Genomic DNA, 13,699 nt, shown 5'->3' on the forward strand with positions numbered 1-13,699 from the left:
CATTTCTAGATTGTTACATTTTATTCTGTTTCCTTTCTTTCCCTATCATCCTCATAACAGGAGAGTTTCAAAGAATTAAATGTTTTAAACACAGGAGGGGAAAAAAAAGAAAAACAAAAAAGGGAGGGAGTATACCCTTAGACCAGAACAAAATATCTTAAATATTTTCTCTTCATCTTGCCACAATTTTCTCCATGCAAACTATTCCCCAAATTTCTTGGTCTCCCACTCAGAAACGTCTCCCATCTACTTCCTCTCTCAACACAACCCCGTAACACAAAACCAATTATGGAGCCCTCCACAGGCTGCATCTTCATTACCCATGCCCAGCGCACCCCCAGAACTTTGTCTCAGTTCTTTATAATTGGGATCAACTTGGCCTCTCAGACTTCATGGACAGATCAGAATGAGCAGGGAACACATTGAGGTCAGAGAATTAACAGGGTAGAGGCTGGCATCAGGACACGCAGGGCCTTGCACGTCACTGAGCGGACACAGGCTTTTCCTCTGAGAGAGATGGGAATCCACTGAAAGGTTCCGAACAGGGGAGAGACAATTTCTGTTTTCCTTTTTTTTTTTTTGCAGTATACGGGCCTCCCACCGTTGCGGCCTCTCCTGCCGCGGAGCACAGGCTCCAGACGTACAGGCTCAGGGGCCACGGCTCATGGGCCCAGCCGCTCCGAGGCACATGGGATCCTCCCGGGCCGGGACACAAACTCGCATCCCCCGCATCAGCAGGCGGACTCCCAACCACTGCGCCACCAGGGAAGCCCTCTGTTTTCCATTTTTAAAGGAGCACTCAGGCTGCTTCGTGGAGAACAGACCTCAAGAGGCCAAAGGTGGATAGGAAGGTACTGGAATAATCCAAGGAAAAGTTGAGTGTGAACTGAACCAGGGTAGTAGCAATGGAGGCATTAAGACATGCTTAGTTTGATATTTTTCAAAGCAGGACTGATTGACAGACTGGATTGGCAGACTGGTAAGAGAAAAAAGTTTCAGGAAATCTAAGGCTTTTGGTCGGAGCATAAGAAATAACTGTTGCTATATTATGACATGGAGACGAGCAGGCTACAATGGCTTAGTGGTTTTTTTAAGAGGAGAAAGAGAGGTTTTCTCCAGGCCAAGTTTTAATATAACCATCATGTAGAATGACCAGCTTCCATGACTAACATTATTTTTCTTCTCAGAGGCGCTTTCCTTTGGTCTGCTTCAATATATGACCGACCAACTACAGACCCTGGGTCAATTAGCAGAGGAAAAACCCTTAGAAGGATCTGATCTAAACAGGGCTTAACAGGGATTGTGGGAGGAAATAAGTTTGAGAACATATTTAAATGAGGGTGAAGACCTTACAAATATATTTCAGACCAATAAAAATTAGCTTCCTATTTTATATATAAGAAATAGCCCAGAGAGTAAAGATGACTACCAGAGGGTAGATCAGAAAGGTGGTAGGGATGGATAAGTCTATAACCACCTAGGAAAAGGCCTTTTTATTTTTTGAATGAATGGTATATTCCAGTGTCTAAGGAAAACTGTTCAAGTTTAAATCTTAATCTTGAATTAAAATTTAATTTACCTATACTTTGGATGAATATCAACTGAAGACCATGTTATCATCCCTGCAAAGACTTAAGAATACTTCCCACTGAGTCATTCCTCACATTCCATTTTTCTCTTCAATTTTTACGTGAGTTTGTCTACAAGCATAAGTTTTAAAAAGGAAAGTTTCTTCAAGTCATAAAAAAAGATAAAATGTTTACAAATAACATGTACACTAAATGCACATATTTACAAATTTTCTTGGACAACTTAATAGCAATAAAATGACCCAGTAGTGTGGGCAGGAAGTGCTACATTACTGTCTTTTCAGTTTAAAAACCGTAAAAGGAACTTCTAAAGCCTACATTATTGTAGTGGCCACTCACTATAGGGAGTTGTCCGTTAGAGCAGAAAATTCGAGTAGTACTTCTCTCTCCAATTGAGGCTGCCTTTCAGGAAGGAATACTACTTCTCTCCAATCATCCCTAACTATTTAAAGGTGGAATGAGAAGGGACAGAATTGTTCTAGGGAAAGAGAGAACTCACTAACGGAGAGTGAATTCATCCCTTTTGCAGCTTTTTAAAAAAGTTTCATATTTAGGGGCTTCCCTGGTGGCGCGGTGGTTGGGGGTCCGCCTGCCGATGCAGGGGACACGGGTTCGTGCCCCGGTCCGGGAGGATCCCGCGTGCCGCGGGGCAGCTGGGCCCGTGGGCCATGGCTGCTGGGCCTGCGCGTCCGGAGCCTGTGCTCCGCAACTGGAGAGGCCACAGCAGTGAGGTCCGCGTACCGAAAAAAACCACACAACACACAAACCTTGGGGAGATCACACAAACCTTGAACTTAGAACCCCTGCGAAGGAACTGAGGCTTCTTCCTGGATAATGGAGGGAGTCAAGGCAGACATGGGCTGGGCTACTCAATCTCTAGCAACTACTGGAACCTGGGAACAGAGCCAGTCAAGGCCTTCTAGCTGGGGGAGGGAGCCTCAGCTTCCCAGAAGTGACACCACAAGGAAGAGAATCTTGGTAACTATGAAGACTTGCCTGTTCTAAGTTTCAGTTCATTTTATTTAATTAACAGTGTAGACAGCAGGGTAGACATTCCTCAGGAAGGTTAATATCCATGCACAAACAATGGGAAAATAGCATCACAAAATGAACCCATTTCAGTTTTAAAAAATATTTTTAGCAGAAATTTCCTGTCACATGATTACATTTCTACCACACAGTATTTCATGCCTCTTTGAAAGAATCAACTTCTCATTAATATACTCTCTAGAATATTGTAGGAAAAAAACGGTGTCTTAATACCAGTAACAACAACAACAACAAAAAATCCATGCCTGTCTCTACGATGTTATCTTATATTGAAAAACAAGTAATATTCACTCTTCTGAACTTTGCTGAAACAAGAAGACTGGGATGGTGGGGATGTGTGTGTGTGTTTGCTTGAACAGAACAGTATTCCATGCAGTAGTACTAGAAAAGGATTAGTGGTAAACATTTCTTAGCTTTGTTCACACCAGAAATGGAAGAAAAAACTTTTGCTTTCTTTGTCTGTATTCTCCCGTCAGTGACTAACTTTTCAAACTTCTAATGTTAGTAAGAATGAGTCAGAGAAACAGAACTATTAAATTTGTATTTCGCTAAACCCAGAAACAGCCTCCTGGAAGAAGCAGAAACTATGAATACAGTACATATTTTAACATTAAAGTTGAAAAATAATGTGAACCTTATTCTTAACTTAAAACCAACTCTGCAACTTTCATGTCCCTCAGCATGCTGTTATAAATTGACTCACAGAAACCGGGTGAAAAAAACAAAACAAAAACGAGAAAGATACACCAGAAAATGAAACTACTTACCTTGATCAGTGGACATGATTTCACACATACTGATAATTAGTTTACTTTGGTTTGATAAGAAAATATTTGGCTTTACTCTTTAGTTCATGTGATAAAATCTCACTACTGGCTCTAAAGCCTCTCACAGCTTGGAGACCTACAGGTTAGCCAGGAGCTCTGATGGTGCACTGCTTACTTCAGGACCTCCTTAGACCTTAACTGCTCAAAGACAACCTCATGCATAATATGCCACACCTCCCCAGAGGAGGGCTGCTGCAGTGCTTTTCATGAGACCAACTTTATGAGGATGGAGAGAAAATAAACAACAACGGAGGCCCATGGAAGCAACAAATGCACTAGAAATACATTTGGGAATAGGACAGTTTATAAACTGAATAATTCCTTAACGATTAGTAATGCTCTAAAAAAGCCAACATGAAAACAGTTTGCTTCCACTTGAACTGGGTCCATGCTCTAGACCAAAGAGGTTACAGATTCAGGATTCACAGGCTTAAGATGTTAAAACGTCATTTTAAATTATTTCAAATGCTTTTTGTGCCACTTAATACTTTCCATTTTACCATAGGTCATTGATCTTAGTGCAGAGTGAATAAATACTACTCATAAATTTCCTAAGGAAGTCAAATTTTATGTTATTTCAGAGCATTGTTTACAATCACAATGAAGTAATGGGCTATAGACATCACGCTCACAGTTGAAAGTAGCCTCTCCAAACCCCTCCTTAGTGTGTCCAGATGCAGTGGTTCTCACATACCAGATCATCAGGATGGCATTTTAAAACACACACTGCCTGGTCCCATCCCAGGAGTTGAATTCAACCAATCTGTGGTACAACCCCAGAATCTGCACTTCTAACAAGCTCCCAGGTGACGCTGACACTGCTGGTCTGGGACTGCACTTCAGGGACCATAAAGGAGAACCACTGGGGCACTCACTGGTGGCCTGAAGCTCTAGCTCAATTGCACCTGCTTAGGAATTGCTTAATGTCAGGGCAGGGGGGCAACACTCAAGATACGGTACTGGGGACTATGTATTATACATTCAGATAAGACACAGTAACATCCAACTGCATATTAGGAAATGGACTTATCAACTTAATTCTTAATAAAATAAATTTGCATACTAGGCATGAATAGGTTTTAATCTTAAAAGTATAGACAATTAGAAAATGTAGAAAAGGAGTCAAAGAAAGAGAAGAAACCTGAATTGTCCTTTATGTCTGTCAGGAACTCCACCAGTGTTTAAAATTCACTGTGACAGGAAAACTATTAAAATTTGATTCCAAAGACCACTTAGCCTGGGCAAGTTTCAGTACCATAAAAAGTAGAATGTTTCCCTGTCATAAAAAGGCACCAGGGCTTCCCTGGTGGCGCAGTGGTTGAGGGTTCGCCTGCCGATGCAGGGGACACCGGTTCGTGCCCTGGTCTGGGAAGATCCCACATGCCGCGGAGCGGCAGGGCCCGTAAGCCATGGCCGCTGAGCCTGCGCGTCTGGAGCCTGTGCTCCGCAGCAGGAGAGCACACAACCGTGAGAGGCCCGCGTACCGCAAAAAAAAAAAAAATAAAAAAAAAAAAAATAAATAAAAAGGCACCAATTCTCTGCTTCCCGAATTTTGATAGCAATGTTTAAATTATAATCTCAGGTTAGGTTTCCAAAGAAATACCTTTTTTTTAAAACATGTTTATTAGAGTATAATTGCTTAATATTGTTGTCTTAGTTGCTGCTGTATAACAAAGTGAATCAGCTATACAAAAACATATATCCCCATATCCCCCACCTCTGGCATCTCCCTCCCACCCTCCCTATCCCACCCCTCTAGGTGGTCACAAAGAACTCAGCTGATCTCCCTGTGCTACACGGCTGCTTCCCACTAGCTACCTATTTTACATTTGGTAGTGTGTATATGTCCATGCCACTCTCTCACTTCATCCCAGCTTACCCTTCCCCCTCCCCGTGTCCTCAAGTCCATTCCCTACATCTGCGTCTTTATTCCTGTCCTGCCCCTAGGTTTTTCAGAACCATTTTTTTTTTAAGATTCCATATATATGCGTTAGCATACAGTATTTGTTTCTCTCTTTCTGACTTACTTCACTCTGTATGACAGATTCTAGGTCCATCCACCTCAATACAAATAACTCAATTTTGTTTCTTTTTACGGCGGAGTAATATTCCATTGTATACATGTGCCACATCTTCTTTACCCATTCACCTGTCAATGAACACTTAGGTTGCTTCCATGTCCTGGCTATTGTAAATAGTTTTGCAATGAACACTGTGGTACATGTCTCTTTTTGAATGATGCTTTTCTCAGGGTATATGCCCAGTAGTGGGATTACTGTGTCATATGGTAGTTCTATTTTTAGTATTTTAAGGAACCTTCATACTCCACAGTCTCCATAGTGACTGTATCAATTTACATTCCCACCAACAGTCCAAGAGGGTTCCCTTTTCTCCACACCCTCTCCAGCATTTATTGTTTGTAGATTTTTTGATGACAGCCATTCTGACCGGTGTGATGTCATACCTCATTGTAGTTTTGATTTTCATTTCTCTAACGATTAGTGATGTTGAACATCCTTTCATGTGTTTGTTGGCAATCTGTACATCTTCTTTGGAGAAATGTCTATTTAGGTCTTCTGTCCATTTTTGGATTGGGTTTTTCATTCTTTTGATATTGAGCTGCATGAGCTGCTTGTATATTTTGGAGATTAATCCTTTGTCAGTTGCTTCATTTGCAAATATTTTCAGCCATTCTGAGGGTTGTCTTTTCACCTTGTTTATGGTTGCCTTTGCTGTGCAAAAGCTTTGAAGTTTCATTAGGAGCCATTTGTTTATTTTTGTTTTTATTTCCATTTCTCTAGGAGGTGGGTCAAAAAGGATCCTGCTGTGATTCATGTCATAGTGTTTTGCCTATGTTTTCCTATCAGAGTTTTATAGTGTCTGGCCTTACATTTAGGTCTTTAATCCATTTTGAGTTTACTTTTGTATACAGTGTATGGGAGTGTTCTAATTTCATGCTTTACATGTAGCTGTCCAGTCTTCCCAGCACCACTTATTGAAGAGGCTGTGTCTTCTCCACTGTATATTCCTACCTTCTTTATCAAAGATAAAGTGACCATATGAGTGTGGGTTTATCTCTCGGGTTTCTACCCTGTTCCACTGATCCACATTTGTTTTGATGCCAGTACCAAACTGTCTTGATTACTGTAGCTTTGTAGTATAGTCTGAAGTCAGGGAGCCTGATTCCTCCAGCTCTGTTTTTCTTTCTCAAGATTGCTTTGGCTATTTGGGATCTTTTATGTTTCCATAAATATTGTGAAATTTTTTGTTCTGGTTCTGTGAAAAATGACATTGGCAGTTTGACAGGGATTGCATTGAATCTGTAGATTGCTTTGGGTAGTATAGTCATTATCACAATGTTTATTATTCCAATCGAAGATCATGGTATACCTCTCCATCTGTTGGTATCATCTTTAATTTCTTTCATCAATGTCTTATAGTTTTCTGCATACAGGTCTTTTGGCTCCTTAGGTAGATTTATTCCTAGGCATTTTATTCTTTTTGTTGCAATGGTAAATGGGAGTGTTTCCTTAATTTCTCTTTCAGATTTTCATCATTAGTGTATAGGAATGCAAGAGATTTCTGTGCATTAATTTTGTATCCTGCTACTTTACCAAATTCATTGATTAGTTCCAGTAGTTTTCTGGTAGCATCTTTAGGATTCTCTCTCTATATAGTGTATCACGTCATCTGCAAACAGTGAGTTTTTCTTCTTTTCCGATTTGGATTCCTTTTATTTCTTTTTCTTCTCTGACTGCTATGGCTAAAACTTCCAAAACTATGTTAAATAACAGTGGTGACAGTGGGCAACTTTGTCTTGTTCCTGATCTTAGTGGAAATGGTTTCATTTTTTCACCATTGAGGATGATGTTGGCTGTGGGTTTGTCATACATGGCCTTTATTATGTTGAGGTAAGTTCCCTCTATGCCTACTTTCTAGAGGGTTTTTATCATAAATGAGTGTAAAAAGCTTTTTCTGCATTTATGAGATTATATGATTTTTATCCTTCAATTTGTTAATGTAGTATATCACATCAACTGGTCTGTGTATATTGAAGAATCCTTGCATTCCTGGGATAAACCCCACATGATCCTTTTAATGTGCTGTTGGATTCTGTTTGCTAGTATTTTGTTGAGGATTTTTGCATACTTTCATCAGTGATATGGGCCTGTAGTTTTCTTTTTTTGTAACATCTTTGGTTTTGATATCAGGGTGATGGTGGCTTCATAGAATGAGTTTGGTAGTGTTCCTCCCTCTGGTATATTTTGGAAGAGTTTGAGAAGGCTACATGTTAGCTCTTCTCTAAAAGTTTGATAGAATTAGCCTGTGAAGCCATCTGGTCCTGGGCTTTTGTTTGTTGGAAGATTTTTAATCACAGTTTCAATTTCAGTGGTTGTGATTGGTCTGTTTATATTTTCTATTTCTTCCTGGTTCAGTCTTGGAAGGTTGTGCTTTTCTAAGAATTTGTCCATTTCTTCCAGGTTGTCCATTTTATTGTCACATAGTTGTTTTTAGTAATCTCTCATGATCCTTTGTATTTCTGCAGTGTCAGTTGTTACTTCTCCTTTTTCATTTCTAATTCTGTTGATTTGAGTCTTCTCCCTTTTTTTTTTGATGAGTCTGGCTAATGTTTTATTATTTTTGTTTATCTTCTCAAAGAACCAGCTTTTAGTTTTATTGATCTTTACTATCATTTCCTTCATTTATTTCTGATCTGATCTTTATGATTTCTTTCCTTCTGCTAACTTTGGGAGTTTTTCCTTCTTTCTCTAATTGCTTTAGGTGTGAGGTTAGGTTATCTGAGATTCTTCTTGTTTCTTGAGGTAGACTTGTATTGCTATAAACTTCCGTCTTAGAACTGCTTTTGCTGCATTCCATGGGTTTTTGGCCATCATGTTTTCATTGTTATTTGTTTCCAGGTTGTATTTTTTTTTTTTTTTTGCAGTATGCGGGCCTCTCACTGTTGTGGCCTCTCCCGTTGCGGAGCACAGGCTCCGGACGCACAAGCTCAGCGGCCACAGCTCATGGGCCCAGCCGCTCCGCGGCATGTGGGATCTTCCCAGACCGGGGCACGAACCCGTGTCCCCTACATCGGCAGGCGGACTCTCAACCACAGCACCACCAGGGAAGCCCTCTAGGTATTTTTTGATTTCCTCTTTTATTTCTTCAGTGATCTCTTGGTTACTTAGTAGCATAGTATTTAGCCACCATGTGTTTGAATTTTTCAGTTTTCTTCCTGTAATTGATATCTAGTCTCATAGCACTGTGGTCGGAAAAGATACTTGATACAATTTTCAATTTTCTTAACTTTACCAAGGCTTCATTTATGACCCAAGATATGATCTATCCTGGAGAATGTTTCATGAGCATTTGAGAGGAAAGTGTATTTTGTTGCTTTTGGATGGAATGTCCTATAAACATCAATTAAGTTCATCTTGTTTAATGTATCATTTAAAGCTTGTGTTTCCTTAATTATTTTCATTTTGGATGATCTATGCATCAGTGAAATTGGGGTGTTAAATCCCCTACTATTATTGTGTTACTGTCAATTTCCTCTTTTATGGCTATTAGCCTTTTGCCTTATGTACTGAGGTGCTCCCATGTTGGATGCATAAATATTTACAATTGTCATATCTTCTTGGATTGATCCCTTGATCATTATGTAGTGTCCTTTGTCTCTTGTAATAGTCTTTATTTTACTATTTTGTCTGATATGAGAATTGCTACTCCAGCTTTCTTTTGATTTCCATTTGCATAGAATATCTTTTTCCATCCCCTCACTTTCAGTCTATATGTATCCCTAGGTCTGAAGTGGGTCTCTAGTAGAAAGCATATATATAGGTCTTGTTTTTGTATCCATTTAGCCAGTGTATGTCTTTCGGTTGGAGCATTTAATCCATTTACATTTAAGGTAATTATCAATATGTATGTTCCTATTACCATTTTCTTAATTGTTTTGGGTTTGTGATTGTAGGTCTTTTCCTTCTCTTGTGTTTCCTGCCTAGAGAAGTTCCTTTAGCATTTGTTGTAAAGCTGGTTTGGTGGTGCTGAATTCTCTTAGCTTTTGCTTGTCTGTAAATGTTTTAATTTCTCCGTCGAATCTGAATGAGATCCTTGCTGGGTAATCTTGGTTGTAGGTTTTTTCCCTTTCATTACTTTAAATATGTCCTGCCACTCCCATGTGGCTTGCAGAGTTTCTGCTGAAAGATCAGCTGTTAACCTTATGGGGATTCCCTTGTGTGTTATTTGTTGTTTTTCCCTTGCTGCTTTTAATATGTTTTGTTTTTAATTTTTGATAGTTTGATTAACATGTGTCTTCACGTGTTTCTCCTTGGATTGATCCTGTTGGGACTCTCTGTGCTTCCTGCACTTGATTGACTATTTCCTTTCCCGAAGTTTTCAACTATAATGCCTTCAAATATTTTCTCAGTCCCTTTCTTTTTCTCTTCTTCTTCTGGGACCCCTATAATTCGAACGTTGGTGCATTTAATGTTGTCCCAGAGGTCTCTGAGACTGTCCTCAATTCTTTTTATTCTTTTTTCTTTATTCTGCTCGGCAGTAGTTATTTGCACTATTTTATCTTCCAGGTCACTTATCTGTTCTTCTGCCTCAGTTATTCTGCTATTGATTCTTTCTAGAGAGTTTTTAATTTCATTTGTTGTGTTGTTCATCATTGTTTGTTTGCTCTTTAGTTCTCCTAGGTCCTTGTTAAACATTTCTTGTATTTCCTCCATTCTATTTCCAAGATTTTGGATCATCTTTACTATCATTATTCTGAATTCTTTTTCAGGCAGACTATTTCCTCTTCATTTATTTGGTCTGGTGAGTTTTTACCTTGTTCATCTGCTGCATATTTCTCTGTCTTCTCATTTTGCTTAACTTACTGTGTTTGGGGTCTTCTTTTGACAGGCTGCAGGTTCATAGTTCCCGTTGCTTTTGGTGTCTGCCCCCAGCGGATAAGGTTGGTTCACTGGGTTGTGTAGGCTTCCTGGGGAAGGTGACTGGTACCTGTGTTCTGGTGGATAAGGCTGGATTTTGTCTTTCTGGTGGGCAGGATCGCGTCCTGTGGTGTGTTTTGGGGTACCTGGAACTTAGTATGATTTTAGGCAGCCTCTCTGCTAATGGGTGGGGCTGTGTTCCTGTCTTGCTAGTTGTTTGGCATGGGGTGTCCAGCACTGGAGCTTGCTGGTCATTGAGTGGCGCTGGGTCTTAGCGTTGAGATGGAGATCTCTGCGAAAGCTCTCACCAATTGATATTACGTGGGGCCAGGAGGTCTCTGGTGGTCCAGTGTCCTGAACTTGGCTCTCCCACCTGGGCCTCAGGCCTGACACTCAGCTGGAGCACCAAGACCCTGTCAGCCACATGGCATCTTGACCCCTAAGAAAGCTGCTCACTGGACGTACCACCACAGTGGGGATCTGAGGGGCTCGCTGGGAACAGGAAATGACGCCACTAGTCAGCCTCAGGCACCTGAGGGATGACCTGGATGCCCCAGGGGCACCGTCTAGGGCAGGGCAAGAAGAGCTCCCACACCAAGGGACACCCCCCCACCCTCTTTTTTTTTTATAGCTAACATTTACTTTGTGCCTGGTGCTCTGGTAAGCACTTTCCATGCAGCATTTCTTTAAATCCTCACTGTGAGGTAATAATTTATCACTATATTACAGAAGAGAACACTTTCCTACAAAAGGAATAAATAATACAGGTAAGATAAGGAATAATAATTACCATTTTGTACAAGAGAAAACTAGGTTTAAGATGTTAAAAATCTTGGCCAGTAACACAAGTAAAATGATAACCTTTAAGAAATTCAATTCTCTTTTGCACAATATATTACGATATAATGGAATCCACATTTGAATCTATATAGTGAATACCAAAATATGATTTGCAGCTAGGAAGTGATAAGTAAAGTGAGAAATAAAATATCATTGACTCTCATTGTTCACTGTGGATAATCTGAAATTATATTTGGAATCTACCACAAACTTGTGACTAAACTAAAGCTACCCAATAGGAGCCATGGCACTTTCTTATAAAGTTAAACAAGCATTTCCATATGACCCAGGAATGACACTCCTAAGTACTTACCCAAATGAAGTGAATACTTACATTCACACAAAAAGCTGTACATGCATGTTTACAGAGGCTTTATTCATAGTTATCAAAAGCTAGAAAATACCCAAATGACCTTCAATCAGTGAATGGATAAGCAAACTGTGGTAACTCCATACAATGGCATAACACTCAAGAAATGAACTAAGGACACTTGCATGGGCATTAGAAGGAAGCCAATGTAAAAGGCTACATATATAAGATTCCATATGACATTCTGGAAAAGGCAAGCACACAGGGACAGAAAATAGATCCCAGGTTGCAGGGGGCTGGAAGAACTGACTGATTACAAAAGGGTATGACAGAATTTTCAAAGGTAATGGGACTGTTTCTTATCTGCATTGTTGTGGTGGTTATATAACTGTATGCATTGTCAAAACTCAGAATTGTACCCTAAAGAGGGTGAATTTTACTGTATCCCTTAATTTAAAAAAAATAATGATTTTTGGTACAACTATTGCCTTTCTTGTGATCAATAGTAGAGATAATCACTGGTTCATTGTATCTGTTTCCTGTGATTTTTAAAAAATATTGAAAAATTGAAAAGTGACTTCATTAGCTCCCCACACAAAGTCCATTTGTGAACAATGAAGTTTATGATAGTGTATTTAAAAGCATCTTTCAAATGTTTAGATAATTTAGTTAATTAGATCATTTGTCATAGACATCAGTCCTGAAAAATACCTGAAATCCATGCTAACCAACTCAGTTATTCACAAAATTCCCTGTGCACTGAAGACTTAATGGGCTCTTTCCCTGCTGTTAGGCTTCTCCTCCTTGTAGAGAGATTATTTCTTTACAAATTGTGTTGAGTGAGTAAGGAACATAGAAAGTTCTGCCAAACATTCACACGGTAATTCATAACCACCTGCTTTTTCATTATATTAAACTTAGTTTACTTTTTATTAAAGGCTACCTGTATTATTTTCAATAGCTTACCATTTCTAATGGAAATTATCTAAAACAAAAATTTCACCATGTAACCTGTGCTTCCTGAATTAAAATTTATTAATTTGTAATGCTAAGGGGTGGGGGAGAGACTGAGTTGGTCTGCCCCAGCTTTTTTTTTTTTGGCCAAGCCACGTGGCATGTGGGATCTTAGTTCCCTGACCAGGGATCAAACCCATGCCCCCTGCAGTGGAAGTACGGAGTCTTAACCACTGGACGCCCAGGGAAGTCCCTGCCCCAGCACTTTTTTTTTTTTTTTTTTTTTTTTTTTTTTTGCGGTACGCAGGCCTCTCACTGTTGCAGCTTCTCCCATTGAAGAGACCAGGCTCCGGACGCGCAGGCTCAGCGGCCATGGCTCACAGGCCCAGCCGTTCCGCAGCATGTGGGATCTCCCCGGACCGGGGCACAAACCCGTGTCCCCTGCATCGGCAGGTGGACTCTCAACCACTACGCCACCAGGGAAGCCCCCCAGCATTTTTATTTAAAGGTACCTAGCACATCATCTATCATATAATTGAAAACTTCCATGTATCGATACTAATGGCAAAGTTGGCTTAAATAATTATTTACTAATAAATATATTTTGGCAGTATAATAACAGGACAATTATACCAAGTGAATATTCAAACAAAACGAGGAGTAGGAAAAAATAATTGAAGTACTTCTGACTTTCAGTTATCACACCTAAGGAGTAAAATCCTCAGACTGATTCTCCAATGATATTTAACTGGGGGGCAATCTCCATTTTCATAGAATGAAATCTGAATCTTAACCCATTTTGCACACTTTAGTATTCTAATAATAATCTAATAAAATCAAACAATTTGGTATTAAACTGATTTCCTCAGTGGCTTTAAAAAGCCACATTTTAATTTAAAAATCCAATCAAACGATGTTTAATTTCCATTTTGTATGTCTGTGAGTCTTAATGAAGTAAGGCCTGTAAGTTCTTGAATCAGCTTTACAGAAAATGCTAAACTAAGTTTCAACCCTGAGATCAACTTACTCTTTAAGGAGCTATGCCTTTTTGTAATAAACAGAAAGAATATACCTTTAGTATTACTTTACTTTGGCAAAAAGATGACAACAACAACAACACATACACACACACCTCAGTAAAATTAAAAGTCTGGCTCCTGTGCAGTTCTTTGTAATTTCAAAGACTTTTAA

At 39.6% G+C, this 13,699-nt stretch overlaps 1 protein-coding gene across 11 annotated transcripts in view; it reads right to left on the reverse strand.

The window, feature by feature from the left end:
- Positions 1-13,699, reverse strand: part of FGD4 (FYVE, RhoGEF and PH domain containing 4) — a 196,060-nt gene that overhangs the window by 93,726 nt on the left and 88,635 nt on the right. The window contains exon 1 of one of the 11 annotated variants that reach the window (XM_024747122.1): positions 3,407-4,775. The exons of the other annotated variants lie outside the window; for them this stretch is intronic. Coding sequence (XP_024602890.1) covers positions 3,407-3,434 — 28 coding nt within the window. The 5' untranslated portion in view covers positions 3,435-4,775. Of the gene's footprint in view, positions 1-3,406; positions 4,776-13,699 lie in introns of those variants that run through there. 11 annotated transcript variants of the gene reach the window in all.

The sequence above is a fragment of the Neophocaena asiaeorientalis genome, unplaced genomic scaffold (assembly GCF_003031525.2).
Source record: "Neophocaena asiaeorientalis asiaeorientalis breed wild unplaced genomic scaffold, Neophocaena_asiaeorientalis_V1.1 scaffold487, whole genome shotgun sequence".
Taxonomy (NCBI): domain Eukaryota; kingdom Metazoa; phylum Chordata; class Mammalia; order Artiodactyla; family Phocoenidae; genus Neophocaena; species Neophocaena asiaeorientalis.